Genomic DNA, 9,629 nt, shown 5'->3' with positions numbered 1-9,629 from the left:
CCCAAAGATTTTCTATTCACACACATCATTAACCTAATGCATCATCGGGACATCCAGGAGGCAGATACAGTAGAGTGGTATCCGATGTTTAATAGGAAGATTTTATTTTACACAGCACGAACAGATCCACAATCCAAGGTCAGAGTTTACTTCGAGGACTGTTCGGAGCATATTTTATTAGGATGTCCAACAAAAATCACTCAAAATGCTCCTTAAATACAGCACATTTATTAGTTTGCTTGTCAAATGATGAACAACTGTTTTCAAAGTTAATGATTAAATGTAAAGTGTTCAGATGCATACTGTCTGACACTCCTATAGACATGTTTATTTTTAATTTATGACAATTCTCCAAAGTAACAAGGAGCTACTCTAAATTGATAATTTCAAATGATAAAATGCATGAAAGCAAAGTCCACAGATTGTTAATTCACTTGTTTTAGTCCCAAATACTGAAGCAGCTCATCTAAGACTAAGGTCTGAGCTGAAGGTGGGACAGCGATTATTCCCATGTTTTCAAAGTCACAATTTCAAGGACAGGATGAATTTCTTGTAGTAAGTTATTTTAAGATTGTAATTGTCTGAAGCCTTGGAGTACATTTGAATCCCTCCAGTCAGTAGTACTCCTCATAAAGTCTTGTCCATCTGTTCCCTCCGTTGTCCACAGGAGGCCTAGGCGTTATCTGTAGTTGAAAGAAAGAACGTTACTGAAAAGAGAAGGAGATGGAATTGTCAGTTTAGACAATGACAGCTTTATCTCAGTAGCTCAGCCGGGTCTTAACATAAACACCTACTATAAAACAAGACTCTACAGCCATACTAGCGGCTCTGTGAGGCTGTACTTTAGCAGCTTTGAGCTAAATGCTTACATCAGCATGCTAACAAGCACACAATGATAATCCCGGTATGTTGATTTTTTTGCAGGTATAATCACATTAGCTAATTAGCACTAAACACAAAGTACAGCTGAGGCTGATGGGAATGTCAGTATTGGACAAATGAAAAATTTGGCACTAGATGAAAGGTCAGTGGATCAAAGGTATTACAGTTAATCCTCTGGGGAACATGAATGTACCATATTTCACAGCAATCCATCCAATAGTTGTCGAGATATTTCAATAAAAACCATAAATGTCAATCTCATGGTGGCGCTAGAAGAAAAGTAAAGGGATCACCTACGTTATTCACATGTCTAGAAAACATGGACATCAGTACAAAATGTGGTGCCAATCCATCAAGTAGAGGTTGAGATATTTCACTGAATAAGTGAAAACTTTGACCTGCTGGAGTCACTAAAGTAAAGCTCATAGGATCACCAAAGTCATTAGAATTTATCCTCTAGGGAACTAGAATATCTGTAGTAAATTTCACCTCATGGTGGTGCTAGAGGAAAAGTCAGAGGATCACCAGTCTGTAGGATTCATCCTCTGGGAACCATGAATGTCTGTACAAACTTTCATGGCAATCCATCCAATAGTTGTCGAGATATTTCAGTCTGGACCAAAGTGGTGGACCGAACAACATTGCCATCCAGAGCCATGCCACCCTCACCATGTGAACACAACTAAGACTGAAAGACAAGCAAGGAGGTGGTGGGGGTGATCGTTTTGTTCTCAGCTTATTCAGACCTCAGTGATTCAGCACTTACACAGAGGTCCTTGAGGTTTCAAGGCTGCCCAGCCTTTGCTTTACTTACATTTTCCCTCCAGGCAAAGCAGTTAACACCAAACCTCCTGAAACTTTTAACTTTCCTCCTGCTAACTCCCTGGAGTCTGCCCCTTTCCTTCCTCTTGCATCTTTGCCTCTCAATTGAAACCCCTATCTCTTCTTCTTCTCGCCAGCTCAATATCCTCATCCAGCCTGTGTCTTCTTCTCCCACCCCACCGTTTTTCCACCCTGCCTTCGCTCTGGTACCTTTCCCCTCCACCTGGAAGTCCTCGGGCAGCAGCTTGTCCTGCCGGCTGCCCAGGCTGAAGGCCACCAAGGAGAGGATGAGTGAGTCCATGATGCTGATGATGGCCAGGATGTAGGCCCAGCGCACCGTGCAGTTGCCCAGGGTATATTTGTCGGTCCGCTGGCCACACATGCGCTTCACCTCATCCGAGTCCCAGCCGTCCGGATAGATCATACAGCCAATCACCATGCATGTGCCTGAGAGAGAGGGAGGTACAGGATGAGGAATTTTGGTTTAAACTCAGGTGCTTCCATTAACAGTCATTTATTTTGAAAACATTTATATTATTCAAATACCCAAACTTTCAAGGATTTTGATGTGGCAAACCTGTGGAATTGCACTGAATGTATTCAGTGATGGAATGTAACTAAGTACATTTACTTAGTACACATTTGAGGTACTTATACTTTACTTGGGTATTTTCTTTTCATGCCACTTTATACTTTTACTTCTCTACATTTCAAAGGGAAATGTTTCAGAGCTTATATAATATGATGTTTTGTTATATATTAAACTACCCAGCAGTTTATACAAGGGCTGAAACAATTAGTCGATTGAAAGAAAATTAATTGGCAGCTATTTAGAAAATAATTTAAGTCATTTTTCATGTAAAAATGCAAAAACATTTCATGGTTCCAGTCTCTCAAATGTGAGGATTTGCTGCTTTTCCTTTTAATAATTTGAATTGATTTTTAATTGTTTTGAGGTGTGGGCTATTGGTTGGACAACATATGCATTGTGAAACAACAACAAACACATTTCTCACTATTTTCTGAATTTTTACAAACCAAGCAATCAATCGATTAATGGAGAAATTAATCAGCAGATTCATCTATAATAGAAATAATCATTAGTTGCAGTCCTATACAAAGTAGTTAAACATTAGCTCCGCCTCAACCAACAGTAAAATGCTGCTTACACATTAATGCAGTAATAATACATTAATGAGTAATAATAATCTAATGATATGACTCACAGAGGGCTTTTACTTGTAATGGAGTATTTTTACCGTGTGGCATTTACTGAAGTAAAGGATCTGAATACTTCCTCCACCACTGTTTGATTTTTATAATGGCTGGTAAAAGAGCCTCCTGCTGCTGTTGATGGGTAATATGACAAACCACCTTCTCCACCTCCACTGATGAAATAAACAACAAGACAGAGAAATTAAATATATTCACTAAACTCATTCAGGTACACACACATGCACACACACACACACACACACACACACACACACACACACATGCGGGTGAGTTGCCTAGCAACTCCAGAGCATCTCAGCTCCTGAAAGATGAACTTGTTCATCTATTATTGACTCTACAGAAAGACGGCCTCTCTCGTGCTGGCCCACCTCAGCATGTAAAGCCATGTGAAGTATCAGGTGATGAGGTGAAACATTAGCACACACACGCCTCACTTTCACTTTCTGAGCCTCACACACCCTTTCATCATCATTCATTGGCTTCCTAACACAACAGAAAGTTAACTATTGACACCACCTGAAACAATTAGGGCTCATTGTTACACACATGCATGATCAAACAAATGTTTGTTTGTTTTTTTTACATTTTCCTCTCACTTTTATTGTTTCAGACTCTAGTGAACCCCTCACAGGTTGGCCCAGATTAACTCTACTCAAAACAATCAAAGAATTAGAAAAATCCTTTCACTAAGGCTTATTGCCCCCAACACTCGCCACTAACAACAGCCCTTTTTAACTTACTGTCTACTGTTCAAAGCCAACATGGGGACCTATGAAGAGAGATGAATTTCCATTTGCAAAACATTACAAAAAAATTGGAAAACATATATTTTCCTATGGCATCTTTAGAAGCAAAATCATTTACGAACCTTCTGCAATCTTACCCCAAAGTAAACCCAGTTTAGGGGCTAGGTTGGATTCTAAATAAATGATTATGTGTGTAATATCCACACAGATATAACTGATTTAGAGGCTTGAACAGCTTCTAAAAGATAGGCATACTGTGTGTCTGATACACAGACAGAAAAAGTCATTCATTGGAGTACACACACACACACACACACACACACACACACACACACACACACACACACACTCTGAATGGCAGGTGTGAGGGGTATGAAGAGGGAGAGGAGAAAGTGTAAGAGCACACCTCCAGGTTAATCTCATTATTTGCTTTGTTACAGGCTCGTTCTTCCATTTGCAGCTACATCTGTTCACAAGCTGCTTCATGTTTCTAAAAGAGAATCACGTTTCACTTCTGTCTGTGTGTGTGTCTGTTAAAGAAAACTACTGAAATGTTGCTGGATGTGGGACTGAAATTCCCAGCTTAAGTCTTCATTTTAGACCTGGTCTTTCATTGATATTCTAGTCTGCTCTCAAATTTTACAAGACAAAGGCCACTATTATGTTTCTGTTACTGCTTGTGTGTGCGCTTTGCACTTATTTCTCTCTTTATGAGGCCTAAATGTACTCATCTTTTTTCTATGTATAACCAAAGGGCCTACAATTAGGGGAGCCAGGTGTCCCGAGATTAGGTTTTGTCTACTCTTGTGTCTTTACGGGCAGTGGTGGAAAGTAACTACGTACTTTGACTCAAGTACTTTCCTTGAGTATTTCCATTTCACGCTACTTTTTACTTCAACTCCACTACATTTCAGAGGGAAATATTTTACTTTTTACTTCATTACATTTAACTGACAGCTATAGTTACTAGTTCATTTTCAGATGAAAATTAGACACAAAAAACCTCTGCTTTTTTAAAATGATACATTGTTAAGGAATAACGACCTCACCCAATCACTTAAGTATTGAATACAAGGCTTGTATTCAATACTAATACAAAGTATTTCTACAGTGTTGTATTTGCTACTTGTACCTAAGTAAAAGAGCTGAATACTTATTCTACTAATGTTTCCAGCATATGCAATTTCACACTGATTATTTATTAGTTAGACTAAGTTTTACTGTCTATTATTATTATTATTATTACCATTATTATTTTTATGTCTCTGTGAAGTCATTCAAGACTTGTGTAAATGATAAAGAGCTGAATAAATAACTCATTTTGAACACTTCAGAAACTGAAATGTGTTTGGGTCCATGCTTTTTGGGGTAAAATTAGCCATAACAATGTGGTATAAGAGGGTCCTCACTGGTGTGGTAATATAAGTATGCTGGGTGTGCAGACATGAAAAGACACAGCTGAAACCCTTCTTACAAACCCAGAATTTGTAAGAAGACATTTGATACCTAATCATTATTTATGAACATACAAAGTTTGTGTATTTTTGTATAGTTTTTGTACTGCATTCTGTTTTCTATATGAAATAGCTTATATATTTAATATACAAAATATTTAGGCTACTGCATGATTATAATGCTCATAGCCTCTGTCATTTACAAGGCCATTATGTGAGACATAATGCATGTTTTTATATGAATCAGATAAACTATCAACCACTTTCTGTAGTGACTTTTGTAGGAGGCTAACTTCCATATGTGCAGCAGCCACACACTTGGGTCAAACCCTGGAGCTCACTGGAGGCCAGCTGCATCCAGGCGCAGATCTTGTACACACTGCCCGCGTTGCAGAAGAAGAAGAGGCTGAAGCAGACGATGCTGCCCACCACCAGCAGCATGGAGATCCCCACGAAGAACATGGCCGTCTTAAAGGCGCCGGACGGGATGGAGCCGAAATCCAGCGCGCTCCCTTTGCAGGTGAGCTCCGAGGTGAGCGCGTTCCCGATGCAGTAGTGGAAGAGGCCGAAGTATCCGGCCTGCGGCGTGTTGACGCTGTCCCCGATCCAGTAGGGCTGGATGAACACCACCACGGTGATCACGGCGAAGGTGATGGTGAAGACCGTCCACAGCACGCCCACTGCCCGGGCGTTACGCACGTAGTTGGTGTGGTAGATTTTGGCTGCCTCCTGAGCCGGGAGCATGGCGAGAGGGAGGGCTTCTGGCACCTCTTGGATAGTCAAAAAATTGGGGGGGGGGGTGACTACTTCTCTTGGATTCTCTTTCTTCTGTAAACCTGTTAAAGAGTGAACAGGTGACAGCCTTTACTTTCCTGTTTAAAAAAGTTCTTTAAATCCATCTTTTCCGAGTGCAGGATCAAATATGACAATTAGTTTCTCTGTAGTTAACTTAACACTACAAATATCACCAGAGAAGTCTTTAGTCTCCATGCACTAAGTGACTGGGCAGCAGTAAGGGGTTTCTGCAGTGTGTTTAATGTGTGGATGGTGATATCTCCCCTCTGTGTCAGCTGGCACTCTCTAGTAATGAATGATTAATGGTTAAAAGATCCGCAGAATAGAGCAACGCAGTGCGAGCCTATTCTCCTTTCACTTTTAAGGGAATAGGGTTGAATCACTTTCCTTTATTTTATGTTATTTCCCTCTCTTTTTTTTAGATCAAATGTTGGCTAGCCGTTCAGATAAGACATACTGTAATAATGCAGATGCAGCCACGTGTTGGGTCAGACCTACTTCAAGTTTCATGTTTTAATTGCAAAAGATAAATTTAAAGTCACATTTTTTTAGATAGATTTCTCTTCAGAAGTCTGACACAATACTCATGTACACTGAAAGAGTTTTCCTTTGCTGTAATTGTTCTTCCTGTCCATACTGGCCAAAAGGAGATCCCTTCTCAAAGCAGTTCTGATGCAAGAGATGGGGTGTCACAACTCCAGCCAACTCTTGTTCACACATTCTCTTGCCTCTCCTGTCAGATCCAGCCACTCCCTCCTGACCTGCAGTAACCGCTTTCCCACCATTGCCCTTCACTTGACCCCCCCCCGAATTTGAACTAAAAAGACAGTAACTTTGAAAGATATCTACTTGATTTGACAAACTCAGACTGCTGAAGCCTCATACTAGCTTCAACTTCAGAATGCATTTTTATCACAGAACAAGGACTGTGTATTTTGTCCCCCCAAGTCAAAAGTAAAGACTGTGATGATATGGATCCAGATTTACAATTTTCAAATGACCAAATATTTTGATAATACATTCAAAATGTATACTTGTGTCACAGCTGACACAGATTCCTTGAGATGGGATTAACAGGGGACTCAGTCATTGCAGCCTTCTTTGAATAGGCTGCTGGGCCAGTGTTGGAAGGGGACCATGTGAATAACTTACTCACATGTACTACAGTCCAACACTAGATGGAGCCACAGAGCTTCAGTGTAACTACATATCACAGGTTCTCAAACCAGTCTCCCACTTTGCCCCAAATCACTCTTTAGACAAATCCCAAGTTGTCTCAAGCATGTTCTATTCTCAGGTATTTGGTCACATGTCCTGAGATGAAGAAAGAGGAGTAAAGTGACTAGTTGACCAAGAGAGTGAAGTAAATCCAAAGGAAACTCTCTACCTAATAGGACAGACGTGTTACTATTAAACACCACAGGAGGTTTGTATGTGTGTGTGTGAGTGTGTGTGGTGCTGAGGGTAGGTGTCGAGTGTCAGTGGTGGAAGAAATACTCTGTTTGTTTGTTTTTTACTTTTGTATGTTAAGTTGCATTATCAGACTGTAACTGTAAATCAATTATAAGTCAGAGTCCTGGATGAAAAATTATACTTAAAGGAAAGTACATAAGTATTATCGGTGAAAAGTACTTAAGTGTAAAAGTATTAATTGTGTTGTGCAAAATTCCTTTTTTCCGATGCTGTGTATTCACCTATTATTTGTATAAACCGTGTTTGGTGTCCCGTACATCCTGATCCTCATCATGAATCATGAAAAAAAAAACAAACACATGATATCTCACATCTGCTGCATTTATTTCAGCAACAATAAATGATCATGTCAGACAAAGTGATGTAAAAAAAAAAAAAAAAAAGCATGATTATGGTGTTATGGTCACATGTGGGCTGTAAATGCAGTTATTACCACAATGCATTTCACACACAACAAAAGTTAATGTCCTGCTATCTGTATCGTAACACATTTCATTGTCACATAGTGTTTTTCCATGCCTGTTCCCTGCTTTTGTTCTCAGTGTTGGCCCACATACTGCTGCGCTGCGACTACACAGGAATGTATTGATTTATAAAAGCCCTTTCATGTTCCTAATGCTGACATATTTGACTTTTTGGTAGCTTTCAGATCCTAATCAGCCAATACTTAGATGCACAAAGTCCCAAGTGTTACGGACAGAACAACCGGAGACAACGGTGAAGAGACAGAGAGTTTATTGATACACAAAGGTAATATGAATGGATGAGAGGGGTTAATGATACCGTCCCTTTTTCCACTGATGGCAGAAGAGTTCTGGAGTAGTGGTAGTCGTGACGAAGAGTCGTGGGTGAGTCCGTGGAGTATTGAAGGCAGGAGGAGTAGTACTGTCCTTCATACTAACAAGACCGGACACTGACTGTGGTGAGGAGTTGGAATTTATGGAGGAGTAGAGTGGCTGATTACGTTCAGGTGTGTGATGGGTGACAGGTGCTGGGAATTAGTAGTCAGGTGAGGGAGTGCAGAGTGAAGGGGAGTGGCTGGAGAGAACATTACAGACTGTGACACCAAGCTTTGTTCCCTCTTTTTTTAGTCCCAGTTCATATTTTTCTTTACTGTTGATCTGATACATGTAATAGGTTAATATATGCATCTGCAGTGGTGTGTGTGCATGGGCACTGGCGTGTCAATGCACTCAGCTTTATTAAGTGATACCGCCCCAGAGTGAGAGAGAGGCTGTTTATAATCACATTATTCGGGAGCAGCAATCCAATTTTCCAATACAGAATGGAGTGAGATTTCATGTGTGTGTGTGTCTTTGTGTGATGCTTGTAGACGAGAAAGAGGTTGGGATTTTATGCTTTCCTTCCGCATGTGCGTGTTTTTATATTGTGTGTGTGTGTGGCTGTTTTTGTGTGGGTGCATGCCTGAGTTTGTCCTATAAATGCATAATGTGATCAAACATGTAAGTCACAGCTCTCTAAGTGGATACATCAAATATAATGATCCATAACAGTGAACATTATAAATAAAATGAAATGAAATGTCTATTTTACTACAGACATGCTCCTTTAACAGAAATTGCACACAGAAAGTGTTGAAATATAAGAAGATTTAAAAAAAACTGTGTAAAATTCAGGAGTCTGGTGATGCTCCTTGTCTTCCATTAAGGTGGAAGTTGTGTGTGTGTGATTAACCTTTTATATTACCTCTTTAGGCCTCTTTGCTCTGAGCGCCTCTGAGAGCACAAAGAGGCTTTTCTGCCATTTCAGCATCTCTTCCTGTCCCTTTCTGCCTGCCTTCTTCAGAGGCTGTTTCCATAGAAACGAAGTGCAGGATGCCCTCAGAGAAATGAGAGGGGAGGTGATGGGGTAAGATGAATCAGTGACAGACCGCTACAATAATGAGTGAAACTATTCGGTTTAGTTTTAGTAGATTTTTTCCTGAATTCCAAAATTTGGAAGACTTTTACTAATGTGAACTGTTATAAACACATTCACATAGGTATTATGGGTAATATGTTCCACCCTGACATACTTTGTGTGTGTACAGAAGGTGTACCAAACTTTTGAGAATCATGTAAATTGTTGTTTTTGTGTTTAAAGAAGTCCTGGAGCTGTCACAGATGGACTCTATTAGTCTTTTGTGAATGTGCGAGTAAAAGCATGCAATGGGCTTGGGGCAGGAGACCAAAGAACAACCACTCCTTGTTGACCTCCTGCT

At 40.1% G+C, this 9,629-nt stretch overlaps 1 protein-coding gene across 1 annotated transcript; it reads right to left on the bottom strand.

Annotated features, from left to right (window-relative positions):
- Positions 1-105: 105 nt before the first annotated feature.
- On the bottom strand, positions 106-5,899 carry lhfpl5a (LHFPL tetraspan subfamily member 5a). Its single transcript, XM_044180095.1, has 3 exons — positions 5,482-5,899; positions 1,915-2,151; positions 106-683 (listed from the first exon to the last, which is right to left on the bottom strand). The coding sequence occupies exons 1-3, from the start codon at positions 5,882-5,884 to the stop codon at positions 673-675; spliced, it is 651 nt and encodes a 216-aa protein (XP_044036030.1). The 5' UTR covers positions 5,885-5,899; the 3' UTR covers positions 106-672.
- Between the last annotated feature and the right edge of the window lie 3,730 nt (positions 5,900-9,629).

The sequence above is a fragment of the Siniperca chuatsi genome, linkage group LG2, assembly GCF_020085105.1.
Source record: "Siniperca chuatsi isolate FFG_IHB_CAS linkage group LG2, ASM2008510v1, whole genome shotgun sequence".
NCBI classification, from domain to species: Eukaryota; Metazoa; Chordata; class Actinopteri; order Centrarchiformes; family Sinipercidae; genus Siniperca; species Siniperca chuatsi.
The sequence above is the reverse complement of the archived record's forward strand: the minus strand, read 5'-3'. Positions and strand labels throughout refer to the sequence as shown.

Coding starts and splice junctions, on each gene's coding strand:
- lhfpl5a (XM_044180095.1), bottom strand. CDS start 5,884: ATGCTCCCGGCTCAGGAGGCAGCCAAAATCTACCACACCAACTACGTG. Junction 2,152..5,481: donor CTGGATGCAGCTGGCCTCCA/GTGAGCTCCAGG, acceptor CCTCTCTCTCAG/GCACATGCATGGTGATTGGC.